At 37.8% G+C, this 24,545-nt stretch overlaps 1 protein-coding gene and 1 non-coding gene across 3 annotated transcripts in view; one reads left to right on the forward strand and one right to left on the reverse strand.

The window, feature by feature from the left end:
• LOC145774372 (guanine nucleotide exchange factor VAV2-like) overlaps positions 1–24,545 on the reverse strand; it is a 145,029-nt gene that overhangs the window by 14,883 nt on the left and 105,601 nt on the right. For both annotated transcript variants that reach the window (XM_082585605.1, XM_082585604.1), the window contains exons 22-24: positions 22,106–22,213; positions 3,236–3,323; positions 2,565–2,820 (exon numbers count right to left, since the gene is read on the reverse strand). In XM_082585605.1, coding sequence (XP_082441731.1) covers positions 2,565–2,820; positions 3,236–3,323; positions 22,106–22,213 — 452 coding nt within the window. The remainder of the gene's footprint in view (positions 1–2,564; positions 2,821–3,235; positions 3,324–22,105; positions 22,214–24,545) is intronic.
• LOC145774923 (U6 spliceosomal RNA) lies at positions 12,254–12,356 on the forward strand. The gene has a single exon (XR_014290096.1). It is a non-coding gene; the product is annotated as a U6 spliceosomal RNA (small nuclear RNA).

Below are 24,545 nucleotides of genomic sequence, written 5' to 3' on the forward strand. Positions count from 1 at the left end.
TGCTGCTTCCAGTTGTCTGTTGTGTTGCATGTGTAATCGCAGTGTACTGTATGTTGTCGCAATGGGCGCAAATACAACATGTTGTTTTTAACAAAGCCTGAGCATTACTGTAAATTAGTACCTAAACTAGTAACTTGTAGTGGCGTTGCCAGGAGTTTAAACAGCAAGGAGTTGATCCATGCAGATGGACCCCTCCAGTGTGTTGACTTAGGCAACCCCAGTAACAGGTGGAGGCCTCCTTCAGACAATTTTGAAAAAATTACATTAAATTTAGTTCATTCTGAGTATTTCGAGCACAAAATGGTCAAAAACAAGATAAACCTCTTTCAAAATGCGACGGTTTCTACTGTATCAGGGCCGTTAAGAGAACATTTCGGGCCCGGTACCAAGCGAAAATCCGGGGCCCCAAAGCTTTAAAAAGCAAAGCAACTTGCTAAGCAACCTTGCACAACCGTCGCTGACACTTGAAATGCCCTTTCAAATCTTCTTAAAAAGCATGAGAAATCGTTTCTTGATATTAGACTGTCATAACTCCTCTCCCACCCCGGTTAGGAAACACTGTTCTAAATGGAATTGTCTCAAATTCACTTTCAAATTTCTGATGAACAACCTTGTAGCCTAACTGCATCTGCTAAATTCAGCTGATTTCAGGCTGCTTCTACAATGTAGTGAAAGTTACGGTACACCAACTTCAGTGGTTAAAACCAGAGAGCACTTTAAAAAGATGTTTCATTGGCACCTGACAAAAGGGCTGCTTAGTACCTGGCTCACATATTACACCAGACATCATTTCGAGCAAATTTGTGAATGCCGGTCCAGCTTACCTTTCTACCAAATAATTTATCAGCAAATGTAACACTTTTTGCCATTGCTATGAACAAACAATGTATGTAGGCCTACCTTTTTCTACCACTGAACTGCACTGAACCACATAACAAATACTCATTGCTAGAGTCATGGCCACCTAAAGATACGGCCTGATTTGTCACATTTTGCAGAAATTTCCAGGTTTTTCTAACTTACGGCAAACGTTTAAATATATTTTTCTAAAAATTAGATTTTTACGCTTTCTTTATTCTTTTCCCCAGATGACACAACAGGTTTTAACATCCTCACATGTTGAAAAACAAAGAAAATTTGATTTCGAAGATTTTAGTCAGACTGTTAATTTTCAATAAGTCTGATTTAGCGTTTTTCAACTTACTTTTTCTCATTTGCTACTGCTTCCCCAAAGCAACAAAAAAGTTTTATGGCATTAGGAAACCGCAAAAAGTAAAACCATCTCAGAAAATGTCAGTCAAACACTAGCAGTAGCTGTAATCAAAATCTGCAAAATGTGACAAATCAGGCCGGATCTCCAGGTGGCCATGCTAGAGTTATGACTCAGCAAAAACCATGAACAGTCTGATTAAATCATTGATTAGCTAATCATGCACAAAATTCTGTTGGTGCATACCAACAACGAATTAACTTTAATCACTCGTTAGTTAATCAATGATTAACTTTAATCATTGTTTAAGTTAATCACTGTTGGTGCATTCGACCCTAAAAGTTCCAATTTGAAACTAAATCCCTAAAAGTGAGAGCACTGCTGTTAACTTGGTTGGCACCCAATGACGTCACAAGACACACAGCGCCATCCGGTGGCCGATTTCCTTTTCGTTATATTTACCAAACAAAAAGGTTTATCAAAAAAAAATTCGAAAAAGATAATACTTAAACACCAAAGAATCACCAAAAACGTAAAAACCGAATCTTTTTTTTCTTTCTACGTCTCAGTGTACTGCGCGTGAACAAGGATAATAATCTGATGTAGGAAGATCCTATCAAAATGCATAAAAAAAAAATTCTTCCATGAAAAGTTAGTAGAGAGAGAGAAGTTCTTTTATTTGCATCAACAGCACATGCGGAAAAAACAATACAAAATTACAATGTGAACTAGGTTGTTTTAATGTTTGCTGATGATGATGGGAGTGGCAGAAGGACCGAACTGGTCATCAAGTCTGCCACACCCGTGTGGTGTCATAACTTATTTGACATGGAACGGTGTCGGAGTTGAACGCAAGTATATATTGTATACATTACAACATAAAAAACAATACACACACGAAATTTAACAGTATGTACATTGTACAATATAAAACAGGAATACAAGAAGTGATGCAGAAATACAAAATGGCATAGGCTATACACATACAACACAGCATACTGGTAAGACAAAAGCGAATATACAGTAATTAGCGAGATACGGTGAGAATAAGTAAAAACAGTTTGATGGCACTATATCAGTTACTTATACCCAGACATCAAGTGCAGTTTTAATTTTTTAGAAAACATACTAATTGTTTGAATTTTTCTTAGCTGTTCCGGTAATTTGTTTCAAGTGTTTGTTCCAAGAAATTTAATTGAGCGTTGGCCAAGCTTTGTATGCATTCTTAGTTTAAAAAGTATATCTTTCATAGCACCTCTGGTATTATAGTTATGTAGTTATTATATTAGTTTATATAGTTATATAGTTATTATAGTAACATGATAGAAAATAATAATTTAAAATGAAAGCTCACTTATTTGAGGGAGGCCGTTCATTCTACGAGAAGGGGACTCCAGAGAAGGTTTGTTGCTGTGAGTGAATGTAGAGTTTCGGCTGACTGGCTTTGAAGGGCGGGGAGGGACAGACTGCCGATGCTGCTGGGTGTTCGGGATATTGGGGCCGGGCATACCCGGAAAAAAGCCAGGATCACGATAAGGAAACTTTAAAGTGGTGTCCAGGCCAAGAAACGAGGTATTCATCAAGTTTTCTTGGTAAAATCTCACTAAATCCTACAAAAAATTTCTGTTGAGTAAAAATTGATACTGCTTTTGAAATTTCACAAAAATTGGAGCACAAATTTATATTCTACCCTGTTGTTCAAAGACAATACAATCCGTCTCTGTCAAACCTCTCACCATAACCTATAAAATCTGAGAGGCTCTACTTTACACTACCACAATGTCTGAACCGGCTACATGTCGGGCAAGCATGAATCAGCCGTTGTGTTGATAAATTTGCAGACACCCAATTACTTTGAAAAGCTTCTTCAATGTAACAAAAAATCTATTGAATTACAAATGAAAATTCTACAGTATCTTACAAGTTATTTAACTTCAATGTTTTATTTTTAATTTTTCATAAAAGTTGCAATGGTTGGCATAGTGCGAGAAAGATGATAGTTACAACTGATTGTTTCTAACTGACCTGAACAGACTTAAAGTTTTTCGATTCGGCGACGTAGAACATGTTTTGCGACTGCAGGATTCGAATGTGCTTCACATCAGTTTGATAACTGAAAAATAGAGTCGCCATGAAATTGTATTGAAACGGAAGCAAGCAGGTGCACGTCGAGAAATAAAAGTCTACACAAGTTTCATGAACAAATTATTGTCTGCACAGAATGTTCCTGCCTTTTAGTAAAATCTGTTTGGTTTAATGCATCATCATCATCATAATCCATCGTCGGTTTGTTCCCCACTAGTGGGGGTGGCCGATTTTTCGATTGCATGAGATAGAAATTAATTCGATCATTTCTTAAATAAACCACTATATGCAAACTCGTGGTCTGGGTTGTGGAAGCCCATGGAGTTCGAATTTGAAAACAGAATACAAAACTCTGAAAAACGTTCTTTAGCAATTTCATTAATTTTAATGTCAACTTTAGCTCAAATTTTAAGGCACAACAGAACATTCCAAGACCTTTAGTTTAATTTGTTTGCAGTTTCTATTAAAAAACCTCCCCATCCAGAAAATTCTTAAAAGTCGACAATTATAGACAATTTTGATTAATCTACAAAAACACTCAAGGCGTAAATGAAACTTGATTTCAGCTACTTTCGGCTTTTTATTGCAATTCACTTTTTGGATATAATTAATGTTAAAAAACTCACCTTAAGGTAAGTTAATGCAGTTTTTCAGCTAAAATTTTGAGCATTTTGAAAACACTTTAAAATACACAATATCAACAAAAAGTGCAACACAAATAAAGCATTACTTTTATTCAAAACAATGCTGAAAATTGAACCAAAAACCACCATGCTACAACACACAAACAACACACATGTTACAAAGGTCATTTCAATATAAGCTACATCAGGGTCTCAGAAAACAAAAAAATGTCTGTATTGCTGACGAATTTTCTTTTATCATAGAGAACAAACATTCCTGGAAAAATATTTAAGTAATGATGCAGGCCACATAAAAAAAACTACACGAAAGTACTAAAGTTCCATGATTTATGTCAAAAGCAAAAACCTTCCACACTTAAATAACAACATATGAATAACATGCATGGTCAACCACAAATGGATGTAAAAGTTTGGAGAGTTATGAAAAGCAGGCATACAAAACTATTACACTAACAGTGTTCAAGTTACACACAAGTACTTCTTTTTCAATTAGCTTGCCTGAACCAGGCATCGACGGCCTCGAACGAATAATTAGACCAAGTGTTCCTATTATTGTTGTATGAATGAGCGTTTCTACCTTGTCATTAAATTGTTTCAGATTAGTTTGTTTTTGTTTGCCGGGTACTCATTTTCCAAAAAAAAAAAACTATCAGTTGAAGAAAGATGCTCCAGTTTTTTATTGCTTATTACATGGTTGAGAAATTTGTATTGTCTGGTTTTCATATTTTTAAACATAGATTTGGTTAGGTTCACTTGGTGTAAAACTTCTTTATTTGCTTTCTTTGCAAGCCATAAAATACGTTGCATTGTATGGAAGCACCACACCTCAAAGCATTAATTTTTTTTCAGTCATTTTTTGTTAAAATATTCCTGGTTTCAGAGTTGTATGGAAAAATAGCTTAAATATAGTAATTTAAAACTCCATAAAGATAGTAAATTTAAACCTTGTCTTAAAGGAGATATTTTTATTGAAAAGAGTAGTAGTGACTGCAAGAGTAAGGTTTGGTTGGGCGAAATTTATGGAGTATCGAGAGTTGTTATGTGGTAGAAAATATCTGTTGAAAATGAGAGGAACAATTATACTACTTGGGTGAAATCTGCAATGCTGAATGGAAATGAGACATAGTGCTTACGGGAAAACAAATTGGCTATTTTAAAAAGAACTGAGAGAGCGATGATGAGGGAAATATGTGGTGTTAAGCTGATGGACAAAAGGAATACCGAGGAATGTATGGATTTTCTTGGGTTAAATGAGAATGTTGATAAATTGGCGATGGCAAATGGAGTAAGGTGGTATGGGAATGCTTTGAGAAGGGATGAAGATGATGTTTTGAGAAGAGAGTTGGAGTTGCAAGTGGAGGGTTGTCGGAAACAAGGAAGACCCAAGAAAATGTGGAGGAAAGAAGCAAGGTTGGCTTGACAAGAGAGAATGCTTTAGAAAGATCGATGTGGAGACAGGGTGTTAAGGCGATTGCAGCACGTGGAAGTGGATCCAGCCACCCTCAGAAACGGTGACATCACCTGAATAAAACTGGAATACTACTACTCACTGCCAGATTTTCTCTGTCACTTTGGTAACAGAATAGGCAATTGTGAGAGCAATGTGTGGAGTAAAATCCAGGAGGGAGAGAAAGACAGAAGAACTGATGGATATGCTAGAGATGAGGGGGACTGTTGAACACCTTGAAGGGGCAAACGCAGTAAGATGGTATGGACATGTGCTAAGGAGGAAGGAAGAAAGTTTTCTTTGAAAGGCATAGAATTTGAAGATAGACGGGAAGAGAAAACGGGGACATCCAAAAAGAACATGGAAAAAACAGGTGAAGAATGAGGTAGACAAAGTCGGACTCAAGCAAAAAGATGCGATGGATAGAATGAGATGGAGAATGGGAGTGAAAGCAATAGCTGCAAAGAAATCATCGACCACCTTTCCTTGTGGGGACAAAACCGGATTTGGATGATGATTGTATATAAGGGCAACGTTTCAATGTTTTCTTCTTTTCTATACCAAGCCTTTTAAGGAGCTTTTTACAATTCCTGGCTTTATCTGTCATCCAAAAATCAACTACAGTATTGATATCTTCTACATCTGCCCAAATGGCAAGGCATCTTAGCTTATGTAATCATATGCAGATGCACAATCTGCTCCACTGTGGCTCACATTTTTAAGATAGCAGGTGGTAAGTGTTTTACACTTGTTATCAGGTTCGCTTCCTATTAGTTAACAAAATAAACTTTTTCATTATCAAAAAGCAAGGCTACGCAGCCATTAGTCATCAGACCCGACCGTATGTAGATGGTCATTATGACGTCACAATCAAAGTGACGCCAAAGACAATACTTATGACGTATGTAGTGTAATGTGAAAATCATCTAATTTGGTAGTTGGTTTTAAAAAAAACTACTGTACTGACCGAAAACGACACAATAGATAAATAAAAACCCTTAACAGATTTGGACTCTACACACATTCACTAAAGAAAACACTTGTTGAGATTATATTTTCATAAAAAGGTGCCTATTTAAACTACCCAAAATACAATTACAAAATTTCATCAGCTAAGCCAGGTATAAACTCTTAGTTCAAAGTACAGAGTAAAATCATAAGATAACGGGTTTTATATCTCAAACTTTCATATTTACATACATTTCGAATTTTACTTATTTATATCAAGTGGCAAGATGTCATTAAAATACGTAAAAAAATAAATAAATTCTTCCAATCACCAGAAATTTTAAAAAGGGCACTAAATTCGTGTAAAAATTAATATCCCTCACACTTTGGAGAATTTTTATTTCTGCCACAACTTCATCCATATTGGCAATCTATGTGGTGTCAGCATTTGAGATTCTTTTGTTTTCTGGGTCCCTGATGTAGCTTATATTGAACTGACCTTTGTAACATGTGTGTTGTAACATGATAGTTTTTGGTTTACTTTTCAGCATGGTTTTGAATAAAAATAATGCTTTATTTGTATTCTGCACTTTTAGTTGATATTGTGTCTTTTAACGTGTTCAAAATGCTAAAAATTTTAGCTATAAAACTGCATTAACTTACCTTTAGGGCAGGGATGGCAAACCTTTTTTAGTGCATGGGTCACAAAAGAGACCTTAATCCTTGAAACAAAAGTGCAGGCCTCGAAATTCACGGCGGACACGGCGGTCATGTCCGCCGTCACAGCATGTGATGTCCGCGGGAAGTACCATCTAGATCGGTCATATTTGTCCGCCGAGAAATAACACAGGAACTAGCGATACAAATCGCCGTTGCATAGCACGAACAATTGTTGCAAAAATATTATTTCCCGCGCATTTCAGCGCGCATCTACAAAATGTGAATGCTGTATTATATCCCTTAGCTTCAATTCAAGCAGAAAAATTTTTCGATTTTTACATTGCTTCAACGATTGATGACATTGAATCAGCGTAACAAAGGTGAATTCTTCGCCAAGAATCGATGGGAGTACCGGTACTTCTACACTAATCACGCGCAATTTAGTTCAAGTCTTACGTCACAATGTCTAGCTTTCATCTCCGAGTAATATTGATAAGGCAAGGTTGGTTACAAAATTAGATTGTAAGAGTAGGCTATTACAGCAAGACGCAGCAAAATTTGTTAAGTTTTGGTATTGCAGTAGGAAAGAAAAGGCCCAGTGAATATTCACTTTCGCTCACATGATACACAAAAATAAATCTAGAAAAAGCTTAGTGAAACTTTGCACAGCAGAAAATAATAGCGTTAGTGTAGAAGTTTTCCGACTTGTGCCCAGAGCATTGTGACGCAAGAGGCCATACGACCTCGTTAGGTGGAAATTAATCAGTTATGCGGCGTATTAAGCAGCTAGCTGGCGCTTTGACTCTTCAAGCGCACGTCGTTGGTCTGATGAAAGCTTTTCAGAGTGACTTTGCTGAAATTTTAGAAAGCCTTCCACACTGTAGCTATAGTTCTCAAATGGCAAAGAATTATCAAGATAAAGTGATTAAGCATGATGATCGACGTTAAAACTCGTGTGTCCGTCGAGAGACTTAATTTGTCCGCCGAGATAGCTGCTCAGACCGGACACGTTTGTCCGCCGTCAACAAAAACGAATTTCGAGGCCTGAAGTGGGTCATACATTTAATTACATGTTAATGCGAAACTACATGTTAATGCGAAACTTGCTGCTGCATCTTCTCTGCAAGTCCTATTATCCTTGGTTGGTAATCCGTAGTTTTTAGCTTCACACATGCAGCACTCATATCTGAGCTGAGACGATTCCGTGTGCTTGATTGTATAAAATTCATGTGCGAAAAGAAAGATTTGCACAAATATTAAGAACCAAACAATGTTAACAGAGCTACCGCAAATCTTTTCATAGTTTTAAACGAATTTGGCAGGGAGTTCCACTCTGTAAGAATTATATTTTCAGCATGGTTTTCAACAGCAGGAAAGTCACAACCATCTATATCCGTTTTCATTTCAATTTTTTGTAGGAGATGATTTAAGTCTACAACATTTGTTTTCCAACAATTCAACAAATCGCTGTAAAACATTACCACAACTTAACCACGTTACACTGTTGTACATGAGTAAGCCATTAAATTTACTGTCACACGCGCACAATAAATTTGCAAACTGGCGTTTATTAAGAGCATGAGATGCAATATAGTTGACTATTTTTGTTACCACACTTACGACTTTTTGAAGAGATTTGATTGATTTGGCGCAAAGGGCTTCCTGATGTATTATGCAGTTAAAATAGGGCGGGGCCTAATTACAAATATTTAGTGAAACATTTATTCTTTGCTGAAATATTTGTTTAAATTTCATTATTTTAAAAAGACAAGTGGGTCACTGAAAACCTGTGATGGGTCACTTCGTGACCCGTGGGTCAGTGGTTTGCCATCTCTGCTTTAGGGTGTACCAACTTCCCTTCAGAGAAAGGTAAGTTCATACACCAAGGTGAGTTTTTTAACGGTGATAAACTGTTTTATTTTGATCAACAACGCACGAGTACAAAATACTTGACACGGCGAGAAGAACACAATAAACATAGCCAAGTCAGAGACTTTAAAGAACCGGCCTGCCACGCCCTGCGGAAGTGGGAAGCGACGTGATTATGGGGTGGCGATGCACCCGGAAGGGAAGTCCACCAGCTTAGGTCGCGAGGGCCAGGTTGGGGAGTCTAGGTATCTGTGGAAGGAAAGTCTGAATCGAAAATTTTGTGCGACTTGTCCGCAAAATTTAGAATGGCAGAACGGGCCAGGGAGATGGGCTTGGCTATCTGCAACCGCAAAAAGGTCAGCTCACGACGGGCCAGGTGACCCGTCTTGTGGGGCGACTGGTACCGGCAGAAGTTTTAAAGCCGGGCAGCGCCCATATCTCCATCATGTGACTGTAACACAGGTACGTTTGACTCCTTAGGTCTGCCCGTGGGCAGAGCGGATAAGCTTTGGGGTCCTCCACGAGGAAGAGAAGCTTAGCTACAACGACAGTTTAAATACTCGTGGGAGACGAAAATTATATAAAAATCTGGATCAAAGGCTCAATTAATTGGTGTAAAAAAAAAGATGGTATGTGGGAATATATTGTATGCTTTACCTACCAGAAAAGTGTTGACGTAGAACCAACAAGCACAGATGTGCACTGGCCAGACATTGGGGCAGGGTCGCCCAGCTGGGTCGGGGGGACTAGCGATCGAAGCGTAGATATGACTAGGCTACGTTACCAGGAAAAATATAGAATAGTGGGATGAAACTTTGGAGAATGCATCAAGTTGATCGGGAAATCATGTTTATTGTTGTATCAAAAGCAATGCGAGGTTGATCCGAGCGGGCAAAGCAGCATATCAGAAGGTAGTGTGTGATATTCTAAAATATTGAAAGATGAAAATACAGATCCAGTGTTGTTAATGATATTACGTAATTGATAGATGATATGAGTCCATTCACGATATGCAATATATACTTATAGTCAGGTTCATTATGTAATTTCGTTCAAAATTTTTGGAGATTAGCAAACCTATACATTTTCGGAAAGCTTAGACCATGAGGAATTCGAAAAACGTTGATTACATTTGCAGAGTTGTCCCCATGACTGCCATTTTGAATTTTCAAAATTGCGGTGGCCATTTTGAATTTGAATTTTCAAAATGGCCACCGCAAAATATATATTTTGATATATCTCGGCTCCTAATAAACTTAGAAACTTTATCAAACATGCTAATTCTATGTTTTAAGGGTCAAGAAATCCATTAGAAGCATACCCAGATACCAAGCGATAACCACTTTGCAACTATCCGCCATATTGGTTTTCAAAATGGCCGCCGAAATTATATTTCGTTGTCCGCCTTCAAAAAAGTATTTGTTCGTAATTAAGTATAAAAGTGAAAATAAGGAAATAAAAAAGTATTTATTTGTATTTGAAGAGCTTGTTTTCAAAACCGCTTAGGTGCCACATTTACAAAATTGAGTTTAGAGTGTCATTAGGTACAGTATTACCATAGGTACCTACCATCCATTCCTTTTTTTCCAAAACCTTCTCTTTCTGCTTCAAATTCGACACTAAAAATGCATTTTCTTCTAAAACCGCATACGCGCATAAACGTTTTTCGTGGTTTTCTTGAAATCACAAAAGTGGATGTAAGCGGTTTTGGAAACAAGCTCTTCATTTGTTGTCCGCCTACTGGAAAGACACCACACATGGAACAATCACTGCAGTTTATCAGAAAGCAAATGTTCCAGGAGAACTAGTCGCACCAAAGCTCGAACTTACTGCAGCTAAGAACTTATCAATCATTCCATATCATGTGCCCATTAAGCCATGTGCCAAGCCAAAACCAGAACTTGACAACAGAGCGCGGAGGTTTGAGGCCAACACAACAGGTGTTGCTCAGTCATATGAACTGGCCCAGTTAGGGTGGGTCACAGCATCTACTTTGTCCAGAGCAAGAGAAAATGATGAACAGAGCAAGATCCCCGGATGAGCAGGATACAAGTCACTCATCTCATCTTGCCAACCACTCACTCACGTTGGTGCACTGCCCCTGCTACCTGAAGTTGCTCATGAGTGGCATACTATGCTGACTGTGATTCTACAAGTATCCCAGCTGAAGACGTTAGTCGTTGGTCAGGGGTACCCAACTGTGATAACCTTCGACATGGCCCTCTACGAAAAGGCAGTGCAGTTGCTAGACGCACGGGTCGACCTGAAAAGAGAAATTATTTCCAGACTTGGTGAGCTGCATGCTGTGATGGCTGCACCAAGAGCTCTCAGAACTTCCATAGAGAACTCTGGGATTGATGATGCCTAGATCGAAGCCGATGTGTATGGATCTGCAACCACAAGACAAATTCTAAAGTGTGCGCACTACAAAATAACTCTTCGTGCACACATCTACACTTACATAGCTTTGGATGAACTGGCCTTGAATCAGTTTTTCACAGAGAAGCCACATCTGAAGTTTATCTGAGCACTCAAGATCAGCAGATAAGGTCCAAGAGGCATGTACAATTGTACATCGTCATCCGTAACAGAAACATTAGTCCTGAATCCATCTCGACTGCTCATGACCATCTGGAACGAATCCTCATAGATAAAGATGTGATGCAGCAATCGAAATAATGGGAAACGGAGAAGTCCTCTAATGCAGGGGTCACCAACCTTTTTTGCATGCGGGCCACTTTGGCACTAAGGAGAGCTGTGGCGGGCTGCACTAATAAAATGTTAGGTAGGTTGACTCTTATGCTAAAAAAGAACGCATTTCGTACCCAGTATCTAGCGTTACGTGTTGTTCATATTTAATATGTTAGAATACCGCAGCAACAAAATTAATCGAACAACGCTACTGCCAGGCCAAGCTCCTTTTACAACACTTTTGACTTTTTTTAACAATGCCTAATAAACGAGGCCACTTGTTTTGCGCACTTATAGCGAATCGAGCGGTTTCATCAGAATATTCATCGCCAAGCAAGAGTGGTGTTGTCACCTCGCTTCACAAAAGATATCTTGCAATTAATAATTTCAGTAAACAAGGAAATGTTTGACACATCGCAATACAGGCAACAATAGTGACCTGCAAACATATCAGCGAAAAATAGGCTTCAATAACAGGGAAAAAGAAACCAGGCACCATGAAACAAATGCTTGTGGAAATCACCCAAAAAACATTTCTATCGTAGCTCATGAACAGTCTTCCCTTTAAAAAAGCAATGAGTTGGTTTTTCATCCTTTTTGTGAGTCTATAAAACTGTCTTTCTTTTGTTATAGACAACTGTCATTTGCGATGCTTATCAGCGTGGCAAGAATTTGTTGATTAACAACATTTTGCAGAACTTGCTTCGGCAGTAGATATACTAAAATTGGAACGATACAGAGAAGATTAGCATAGCCCCTGCGCAAGGATGACACGCGAAATCGTGAAGCGTTTCATATTTCTTTAAAAAAAGAAATACTAAGCTAAATATTTTCATAATAGCCTACAATCAGAAAAAGTCTTTAAATTTATATATAATATTTTGCCAATTAATTATAAATTGAGTTGGCACACCGACCTATTTTGCCAACAAAAACTTGCATAAAGAGAACACTGGTCGTGAAACACAATAACGGTGAAACGCACACTAGTGTTTACAGGACATTTGCAAACTTAAAATAAGCAACCCTATGTTCGACATTTTCGAAATTGGAAAACAGACGTTTTAATCAACCACTCGGACAGTGTGGCTGGACATCGCATTGGAATAGCTTTAAGCAATCCCCACCTCGAACTATAATCTGATTGGTCGGTCTGTGGAATCGTATGCAAAGCGAAAATATGCTTCCCGGAAAGTATTTTTTGCCTTCGTGCTCTTTAACTCCTCAAGAAAAGTATTTTTGGTTATACTTGTACGCTGATACCTTCCGCGGGCCGCAGCGATACAGCGTGGCGGGCCGCCATTTGGTGACCCCTGCTCTAATGCAATGTTCAAGTCAATGATGAACTATGTTCACCGAGTGGAAACGATCTTAATCTTTGTCGAGGCATCCCAGAATGCAGATCTCAATCTCCATTTGCAAGCTGGTGAGGAACTGAATAAGCCCTAGATCGGATAAAGTACAAGCGCCTTTGGCCACGGTATATTGCAGATATGCATGACCTGAAGATCAACCACCCAGAGACTTGGTGTGAACTTCACGAAAGCAATGTGTCTGTTACCAATGGTGAGATCCCGTTTGTGTCCATTGGTGCAGATCGTGCATGCGAGCAGTTCAACAAGATGATGAAAGTCCTAACAACACAAATGCCCGGCAACAGTTTTTTCTGGCTGCACCAAAGATGTCGCGCCTCTCAGAAAAGTTCAAAGAGCAGTTTGGAGACACTTCTTCCAAAACAAGTCACCCAGACCTGAAGTACAACCAGACATTGTCAGGAAAGAGCATGCAGCTGTTGACAAGATAAAAGCTACCATACTGAGTCACGGAAATCCATTCGCAGTTGAAGGTGATGAGTTGTATAACTTCATCACACACGCATGTGTTCCACAAGAAAATGTCAAACGGATCCTGACCGTCGATGAGCAGGGACAACAGCTCTACAAAGAGTATGTTGCCGAACGCATTATTGGTGATGTCAGCTAATGGGCACCAGTTAAGAAGCAGAACAACCCCATGTACATGTCAAGAAACAAGAAGCAAACAGTCAAGGTTCGTGACCAGTAGGTCGATCTGAAAGAAACAAAAGGTCTTTACGGGCGCTTCATGGTTCTATCCAGATCAAGCGGGACATTGACCAGAAGAATGCTATCGGTAACTATGAGCTCACCCTCACACCGAGAGCACTATTCGCTCCAGATGGATCAGTTCTACCATGTACTGATAAATCAAAGCTTATCAATTGCCTGCAGAGAGTTGACACTGCTAATACAGAACTGTACCATCAGCATCACACATGAGTCAGAAAATTGCCATTGTCAATAGCATGGTGGTCGTCCAGAAGATGACAAAGAATACGGGAACCATCACGCCAGTCAAAGATCTTAGCCAGCACTTCAATGACCAGCTCATGACGTTGACAGCAGAGTTTGACGAGATTATTCTGGTGTTCGACACGTACAAGTCTGACTTTTTGAAACAGAAAACTAAAGCAAGATGACGAAAAGACAAAGATCCCGTCTAATACCAAATCATAGATGACATCAGAATCAAGCACATACCACTGAGTAGGTTCCTGTCCCATGACCAAACGAAAGCAGATTTGACGCAGTATCTTGCTGAAGAAGTAATCGGATACAACAAGCATTCTCCAAAGCTGGTGATAACTTCAGCGTCAGGCCACACCAGAAGCAATCGGAACATCACGTTAGAAGTGAACAATCACGAAGAAGCTGACACCTTGATGATCTGCCTCGCAGCATCAGCATCACAGCGTAGTCCTGGTGCGCAGTTAGTCTTCTTCAGTCTGGACACAGACGTTCTTGTCCTTGCTGTTGCAAACTACGACCAACTCTGCAAACACTTGTCCATTTCTATGCGATCAGGTACACTAGTGATCGCACCAATATGGAGAGCTCTAGGACAAGAGAAGGCGAAAGCATTACCCGTGTTCCATACTTTCAGTGGAGCTGATAATGTTGGCAGATTTTCAAGATTGGTTAAACCAAGTGGTTCCAACAGTACTTGAATGCAAAAATGGAAACAATCAGTGCACTAATACAGTTACCTGAGGATAGCACACTATCTCAGAATGTGAAAGAAATGCTGGCCAACTTTGTCTGCATGATGTACTTCCCGAAGGGTGTCCACATAAACAACATTCCATAACTGAGATGGCACCTGTTTAGCAAGAACTTGGCGGAGAATCAAAACTTGCCTCCAACAATTGGTGCATCAGAGGAGCACGTTGAACGCGTGCGAGTTCAGAGTCGTGTCTGGTGCCAAGCCACTGTCATCATGTGGCAACAGCTCCTTGATCCACTTTGGCATGGCTACCATCAGCAATTCAGCATGAAAGCGGGATTTCATCTATTACCACAAAGATTCTACCTGCACCACAAGCCATTATTCAGCTAGACTGATGCCAATGCAAAACCAACTGCTCAACCCAGAGATGTTCGTGTCGAAGGAACAACTTGACCTGCACCGATTTGTGCCTGTGTGGGACAGACTGCGAAAATGACGTTGCCTGTAATGCTGGAAATAAGACAGGACAGCTGTTGGAAAATTAAATTGTTTTTTGTTTGTCCAAAATATGACAGTGGCGTGCAGGCTTGCTTCTAATGAATTCCTTAGTCAACATAACTTAGGACTAGCATGTTGAATGAAGTTTATATCTCAACTAGTAAGTAGTAATGTAACAAAATATAATTTCGGCGGCCATTTTGAAAACCAATATGGCGGATAATTGCAAAGTGGTTAACGCTGTCGCTAGGTATCTAGGTATGCTTCTAATGGATTTCTTGACCCTTGTAACATAGAATTAGCATGTTTGATAAAGTTTCTAAGTTTATTCCGAGATGTATCAATATATATATTTGTCCATGGGGACATCTCTGCAAATGTAATCAACGCTTTTCGGATTCCTCATGATCTAAGATTTCCGAAAATGTATAGGTTTGCTAATCTCCAAAAATTTTGAACGAAACTCTTTTTTTTTGACATAGTGAACCTGACTATTAATTCATATATTACTATATATTTTTTATTGATGATGATTGTATTCTTCATTGAGCTGCAGCTTGCTGATGAAACGACAATCGTTTACAGATAAATTGGCAATGAAACAATGGACTTAACATACTATGACGTCACACAATTACTGGCAGATTTTGAGGTTTGCTGTCTTGCGCGCTCGGATGCTTACTGCAGAGCTTCTGCTGTTGGGAAATTGAGCTTCTGATCACTGGAATCGTCTTTTCTATAACGTAGCACCTCCACGAGTGAGCCCGGCGTTCCAAGATTTCCAGACACGGAGGGAACCTTCGATTGAGAGGGAGGCCACTTTTCTAGCCACCTCTGCTACCCCACGAGCAGGAACACCCAAGGCTGTCAGAACCCGAGAGCTCAACGAAGCATAGCTATCGAGGGAGCCTACGACGAACGGAAGTGACAGGACGTCCCTGCAAGAGCGCTTCCTGTCTTCCTTTATGTCTACACATAGCTCGCCGTACTTGTCGTGTTTCATGTCGGCGGCTTTTCGAAGGGAATCTGCGCCGTAGTCGAATGAGCAAGTGACGTCACATAGAACCGTGACACCGTCAGGGTGCAGGACAATGTCAGGGCGCAGATCAGCACCGCCCGCTTCCACGTGTTGTGGAACCGTACTATCTAAGTATCTATGGTAAGCAAGGGTTGCCATTCAGCAGGTACATGCCTCACGATCTCCCACAATACTGAATTGTGCCGTTCCATGACAACAGGCATCACGGTAGGGCAGTGGTTCAATATATGAGGGAGAGTCTCTTCCGCTTTCCCACACGCGCGACATACGGCAGGTTTATAAGGGCGGCCATGGCTTGGTTTGGATTTCAAAGGAAGTAATTTTTCATAAAGTGAATTGCAATAAAAAGTCGAAAGTAGCTGAAAATAGTAAATCAAGTTTCATTCAGTAAGGGAGGGACTTAGACCAAAAGCTAACCCCTTGAAAATAATATGGTGATACATGCATAAATACCAAACACCTTACTTTTTTTAATTTATTTTTATAGCGCTAATAGCGCTTTATTTTGTTTTTGTAAAACCTTACTTATAGCGCTGATGTTGAAATTTTGGACATTTCAAAAAAAATACTGTTTGTGGTACCTAAACAGTAGGGTGTAACATTTTTCCAAAAGTATGGCAATAATATGCTTTACAGATGGGAAATGGTGATACTAACATGCTCTAAAAAGATTTTTGACAATAAATTTGTTTTTGAGGTTCCACACTTAACTTGAAAATATTCATATTTTTAGCTATAGGGTCATTTCATTATAATAGGAACATTAGTTGGCACCACCTAATTTTTTTATTGACTTAAAACATGCTTCTCACTTTACAGAGAAGAATGGTGCAAATTCAATGAAAATCAGACAAGCCATTCTCGAGTTATAAGTAAAATAACCCTTGGCCACTAGGTGGCTTCATGGATAAGGAGCAATAGAAAAACGGCAATATCTCAAGAATCGCTCAACATATTTGGATAATTTTTAGCTCTACCCCCATGTTTTCTAGGGTGGGCTATATGTTTATGAACACTAAAACAAGTTTTGGCTACTACTTTTTGAGATAATTTAAGAAATTGACCTCTTGTCGTTACGCACCAATAAAACCATGATGCGTAACTTTAAATGTTTTTTTTAATGGGTAGAGGAAAGATTGATGAAAAGTTTGGCAAAAACAAAAAAGTGTCGAAGTCTCAACTTTCTGCACAAATCGTCTATAACCCCTGCACAAATTGATAATAACAACAATCACTCAAAAATGTACCAGTATGAATATGACATCACAAAGGACTATTGAACCTTTTCAGGGAAAATAAAAACATCCAAATGTTTCCATCTTTCACTACTTTTAAATGTGATTTGGGCAAAAAGTTGGGACTTTAGCACTACACTGTTTTTGCCAAACTGTTTATCAATCTTTTCTCTATCTAATTAAAAAAAATAATTTTTTTTAAGTTACGCATCATGGTTTTATTGGTGCGTAGCAACAATAGGTCAATTTCTTAAATTATCTCAAAAAGTAGTAGACAAAACTTGTTTTAGTGTTCATAAACAGATAACCCACCCCAGAAAACATGGGGGTAGAGCAAAAAATTATCCAAATATGTTGAGCGGTTCTTGAGATATTTCCGTTTTTCTATTGCTCCTTATCTTTGAAGTCACCTAGTGGCCAAGGGTTATTTCACTTATAAAACTCGAGAACCGCTTGTCTGATTTTCATTGAATTTGCACCATTCTTCTCAAAAAAGTGAGAAGCATGTTTTAAGTTAATAAATAAATTAGGTGGTGCCAAAATCTGAAAATTTTGTTTGCATTATAATGAAATGACTCTATAAAATGTCGCGTGACCTATTAATACTGTTGTTTTTGGCAAGGTCTTTGTTGTTGTAGTACTGTTGTATATGTGTAAGAGAGTTTTAAGTTTGTCTGGTCATTAAAAATAATTAAATTGACATCTTTCTAGCTTCCTTGGCCTAAATTTAAAGGCAAAATACATTTCAAAAACTCTTTATTTAACAACATTTTACCGTAAAATGCAAACGGTGATATCTAAAGTAAAACGAATATTACGGCAGCAGATATGTTTGATTTACACAATACAACATGTCCATTGTCCAAGAAAAATAACCAACAAAAAATCAAATTGAAATCAAAAGACAAATCAAATCTTATTTAATCTCCTTCAATGAAGCTGTCATGCTTGTCACAAATCCTCTAACAGCATTGTCTGTTTTCATTATCCATGGAATCTTCACTATCAACCATCATTCTTCTTTTCCTCTAGACCAGTGGTTCTTAACCTTTACTTACCTGCTGAACCCCAAATTCTCGCTGAGTCACAAAAACAAAAATCGACCACATTTAATAGTAGCCTAATACATTACTGTATCAATGAGGTTTCTTTTGTTGTTGTTCTGAAACCAATAGTGAGATTCAAGGCTTTGTCTCGGAAACAGAAATTCTCATGTCATTTTCGCATACAAGCCGGTTTCGTTTTTTTGCTTTAACATCCACCAGAATAGAAAACGCGTGCTCGCATAAATAAGTGGTTACGAATAGTATGAGAACTTCAAGGGCAACTTTTGTAATAAGAGGATAACTTCCCATTTGTTTGAATAAAACGTTTGAAGATTTGTTGTGTTGAACTTGAAGTTTCTTTCTTGCACCAAACTTTCTTGAAGCTCGATAATGTCATCCAAGTATGGACTGTTTATATTTGCTGTTGTAGTATCATATGCAAATGGTTGACGTATCCATGCTGGATAATTACGGTTGTTCAGGAAAGTAGTTTTGAAATGAATTTTGCAACTTTGCCATTAATTGCTGTGTCGGAACTACTTACTTCTTCGTCCAGACGTGGAAAGTTAGCGAAGGTGTTATTTTCTAATCGCTGCCACCACAGCTGCAATTTCCTCTGAAAACCATTCATTTGCTCTTCAGCTTCTATTACATTTTACCACCTCCTTGCATTTGATGCTTTCATCAAATCGCGAATGAGCAACATTAACACAGGACCATCAACTGCACTAGGCCTACAATAAATACTGCAAAACATTGGTGCATAAACATCGATGATAAACCGACAAATCTGGCGAATCACAAAGCTTTGGTTTTCGTATACCATAAATTCTAATATGTATGCAATACATATACTAAATACTTATCCCAATCAAACCAAGGAACCATAAATGACAAACAGTTGCTAATAATGTATGTTTGTAGAAATTTCACAGTTAATGACAATTGTACAAAAAAGATATTATAGTGCGAAAATATGAAAAATACTGCAAATGTTGTACGCACATAAGGTTATTTACAGAATAATACAATAGGTACACACAAAATAAATGTTGCAAAATATGATTTGATAAGTAATATAGAATAGGCATGACATTCCTTTAATCTAATATGTAATACATCCTTTTCCTACCATTTGCAGTTATTTATAAACAAAAAAATTAAGTGTAAAACATAAAAATGCCTCTCTTTTACCTAATTTGCATATATCCGAAAGCACTATATTTCAACCTGAGTGTGGAACCTTAAAAAATCGTTTTTAATTCCGAAAAATTGGTTTCTGCTATCAGTGAGGTATTTCCCACCTGTGAGAAACATTATTGGAACAAAATGAAAATATTTTTCAAAAAGTGTTACACCCTACTAAACAGTAAACAGCCTACTTTTATGGCATAATAAAAAAGTTCTTATTGCTTTGCTAAAGTCTTCTCATGTCACATCAGTTTTTAATGAATTTTCGGATAAATGTATTGTGTGGGTGTGAAACTGGGGGTTGCTGTGTCTTTTTTTCAACGTAAAAATATCGCTAGATTTTGGAATGGATGGGATTGTATCTCTGGTGTAACATAGGTTATAGGCTACTTATATGTTCTAATTTATATCAGGCATAGCCAAGACATGTATCTTTAAGTGGTGAAAGTTTTATCACTCTGGGGTACCATCTACATGGTTATCTACTCCCCGGAAAAGGCGGCCCAAGGGGTATTTTTTCAGTGGTGACCATTTTCGGTAGCCTCTAAAACCATTATTTCCTGTTTTTATCAAGACATTTTGCTTCTATTGCTTCTACACAATGCTTATTGCCTAAACTACACAAATTTGGTGATGTTGGCCAAGAGGGGGACTCACAGCTGATGGTCAAAATGTGAAAAATTTACATTTTGACCAACAAAAATCCAGTTTTGAGATGCCTGTAACTTTTTATCAACACATCCTAGTCCAATTATGACAGCAGATTCTGAAAGAGCAGCCCAAAAATACCCATAATACCAATTTTCAGGCATATTGCATGCATAGAAATAAAGATATGTGCCTTCAAAAACCATTGAAAATGAACGCGGCGGTCCACTGTTACGAAAAAGGGATGAGGCCCGTAAAGTTTAAACGGCCATAAAATCTAAGCTGCTTGGAATTTTCATCTGAAACTTGGGGATTTTTCATTGCTCCCATAGAGGTACATTTGGTGCAATTTTGAGCAAAATCTGAGACGGTGCCCATGGAACTTTTATTAATGTTGGTTGAGTTGGGCTGGAATGACCCAATTTTGCCATTTACCAAAGCAGAAGAGATCTTGCCATTTGAAAAAAGACATTTTTTAAACTAAATTCAATAACACTTGTCATTCAACAACTCTAACATAATTTTATGTTCTGGTTAATTAAAGAAAGCTCTTTATATCTACACATTCATTAATTTTGTAAAAGAGAAAAGGTTTAAAAGTGATGATGTTATTTTATGGAAGTGCGATCAAATTCGTAGATAGTGTCAAATATTTGGGTGTTTTTCTTGACATGACAAGGCAATGTGTAACGACAAGGATACAAATCGACAAGTACGAATTTCCAACAAATTAAAATTTTACAAGTGTTCCAGTAATATTAAAAATGTTCTATTCCGCTCATACTGTACTCCACTGTATGCATGTCATCTGTGGGAAAATTATCATCAACGTGACATTAATCGCCTGCGTGTTGCCTCAATAACACATTTAGAATTATACACAATTTGCCTAAACATTATAGCGTATGTGAACATCAAGTCTTGTGCAACATTATAACATTTGATGCATTACTTCGGAAATATGTCTTTTCTTTTGTTGAAAGATGCGAATTATCGTCTAACTCTAAAGTTGCCTCCTTGATGAGGTCTGACTGCCGATCATACATAAATCAAATTACGGTCTTCATTACAATAATACTAATGTATGCTGTTACCTAGTCTTGATGGCTGCCATGGCTGAAAGATATCAATACAAGGTATTCATCGTTTGATAACGTTAAATTTTACTGGTTTGTTGTCTGATCAAAATGAGCTCGTAATTTTATTTTGAATGCTTTTGCGTTGCTGCCATTTGTATGCCTCTTATTTTTGTACTTTCTTTGTGTTGTTTCTTTTGTAATTCGATTATGGGCATTCTTGTCTGATACAAATAAATAAATAAAAATAAATTTAGGAAAAACATGTTTTTGTTTATCATCCGTTGCATTTACTCCTCAAATCGCTGTACATCAGACCTGATGTCATCTGATTGTTTTTATCGTCCTGAATACTTTTAATTCTTCTAACATGTAGCACTACCATTGTACATAAACTTGTAACAGTAGATAGCCTATTTAGTGAGATTTTAAACTGACGACATCCAAAGTGGTTCTCTGTGACCTTTGTGCATTTGCAGTTTGTGTATTTTTTCGTTGTTTTGGATATGGACAGCTTTGTCTGATGCAAATAAATAATATATATTTATATGGCAACACTGCATGAAAATATCTATAATCACTAAGTAGTCATCTTCAAGGGGGTAAACACGGTCCAGAGGCCTAAATATGGGCTTGTTGGAATTGTCACACCACAGTCCATATTTTCAGCCTAATAGAGCATTTCAATACCTTTCACCACAAACCTTTATAAGTCCCTACCTCCTAATTTAAGCTTCGAGAACCTCATGTACACCTCTGATTTTAACAGAAAATGCAACAGCAACATAACTCACATGAGGCTAATTGCCAAGTTGCCCTCTCTGGACCGAACTAAGAAGGTTCCAGAAGGTTTACTATTTAATAACTTCTCGGCATCTCCTCTGTCTGCTACTCCAGCATACCTGTTCGTAAATAATAAAAAATTAACTTTTTAGCAACACAGAAATCAATGTAAGAATTACACAAAACTTCCTGCAGGTTTGGCAAAAAAACTAATACAGAATAACCGCATGTGCACAAAATATATAAAATTAAATGAACTCAGATGACTTCTATCTGCAGTGTATTAAATACTTCCTGCCATTATGATCATTTTACTCAAGTGAAATAAAACTTTGAACTCAAAAGCAAACGTTGAGCTCTGTCTACATTATTTCCACGTCATGTTTTAATAGATTGGACATGTGTGATTATTTACACCAGTTACATTTTACTGATACCAACTGAGCAAATATTAGTTTAATAATGACTTGTTACGTTACCAGAAAACCAACTATAGGCATTAGTATGATGTAGTGTGTCAGTTGTTATTCAGTAAAGGCATGCATTTGGGGGCCAACATATTATGTTTTCAGTGCTGGTAAAAATAGAGACTTCAAGCTGTCGCAAAAATCAATGGCCTAACATTAGAGGACCCGTGGTACTCTGATAGACAAACAAGCTAAATGCAACAGCTACCAATGAGCGAGTGCATCACAGCCGCATCTACACACGTCATCAACTCATGCTCGGTTGCTTACAAGGATGTCACGTCAAAACACACAAGCAAACCGACAATCAGGTAGAAACTATCCTATATCTATTTTGGGTTTGCTACGTCTTTCTTTTTTGACGTCAATATTATGTCTCCAATTCCTTTCAGCATAGCCCAACAATAATACTAAACTTCCATGCAACAACAACGGCCCTTTAGCTGCCATGGTGCTTCTTGGGTAATTTTGGCTTCCAAAGTTCTCGAATTCTGTCAAACCGGTCATGGGATGAATTTGGATGATGTGATTGGTTTGATTTTTATTCCAAGACTGGGAAAGCTTCTTTGAGACCTTAATCTTGGAAGTTTTGCATTTTTGTACAGTAGGATGGTCCTTAAAAACACTTGTTGTAAATTTTGTGGGTGCCAGGTCCTTAAAGTGTCCCATTTGGAGAAAAAATATCACATGCAAAATAATTTTAAATTTTTTTAATGTTTAGGGGTAGCTCAACCCTCCCATTTTTTTGCAGGGGGTCAATGGCTTCATTATCCATCTTTAATGCATCATTTAGCTCTAGCTGATCTACTGTACATTTCAAGTTAGATGCAAAAACTGCATTTTCAAACAAAATGTAGGAAAATACTGATAATCACAACACATTAGTGATATCAACATAAATTCATTGCACTGAAGTAACTGGCTACTACCTTTATGCAGAGCTCACCGATATCACTTTTTCAGGCCGATGACAATATTTATGAAATTTTTAGGCCGATACCGATACATATCAACTACGAAAAATTTGTTACCAATAAAGTTATTAAGCAACAAACCAGTCCAAGAAAGTTTATGAATTGGTTGCTGTAATGAAAAACCATTCTTAACACTAATCACAAAAAAACCCAAAGAAAAACCAAACGCAATATTACTGTTTTGTGTTCAATTCAATAATTAAAGTTCAACAGTTTCAAATTGTAGTTAAAAAAACATAGTTTCTCAGCATTCATGCCAAGAAGAGAACATCTTTTGTCATCGTAAAGCAGTCCAGTCCAACGTAACAGGAGTTTCTGCTAGGATTCGCACAAAAACCGGTGTCACCGCTACTAACCTGATAAACAGAAGCACAAATACAGCAATCAGAGCGCAAACTCTAACCAGGCAGCACCAATTAAATAGGCATCCAGAAGAGCGCCTTTCCATTTGCACAAAACAATACATTCGAAAACATACCCACATGCTGATTGCTGGGTGCGAAAATGGATTGTGTGCAGCTGCGTGCACGCAATTAAAACGACAGAGATTAAATTGTGACTCGTTTGTTAATATTTGGCTTTTTTCTCTTTTACAAGTCTACTGTACTAAAAAAGCCACCAGTTTTTCTTTGATTGGAATTGTTTTTGCCTCTGTCGCATTTGTGTTTGCACATGCGTTTGCACGTGTGGTTTGTTTCGTTAAATCAATAATAGCTTATCAGTCAACGATATAACGTCAGTTTTCATTGAATTATACAACCATTATGACCTATTTGTTTTTCAATAATTGCCAATTCTTGAAAAAGGGAATTCGTAAATTGTACTGTAAATCGATTTGTTTCATTTCTACAAATTGCTTTTCTCTGGACGGTCGCAAATTAAGAAATCTCAAAGTTACCTGTGTTTAAAAGATTGTCTAAAAACGCACAAGAAGAACACGTGAAACCAATTGAAACTCATGTGTGGTGTTGTTGTTAGCAATCTAGACAGTTCAAATAGAGCAAAGGTCA

Source organism: Aplidium turbinatum, chromosome 7 (assembly GCF_918807975.1).
Source record: "Aplidium turbinatum chromosome 7, kaAplTurb1.1, whole genome shotgun sequence".
Classification (NCBI taxonomy): Eukaryota; Metazoa; Chordata; class Ascidiacea; order Aplousobranchia; family Polyclinidae; genus Aplidium; species Aplidium turbinatum.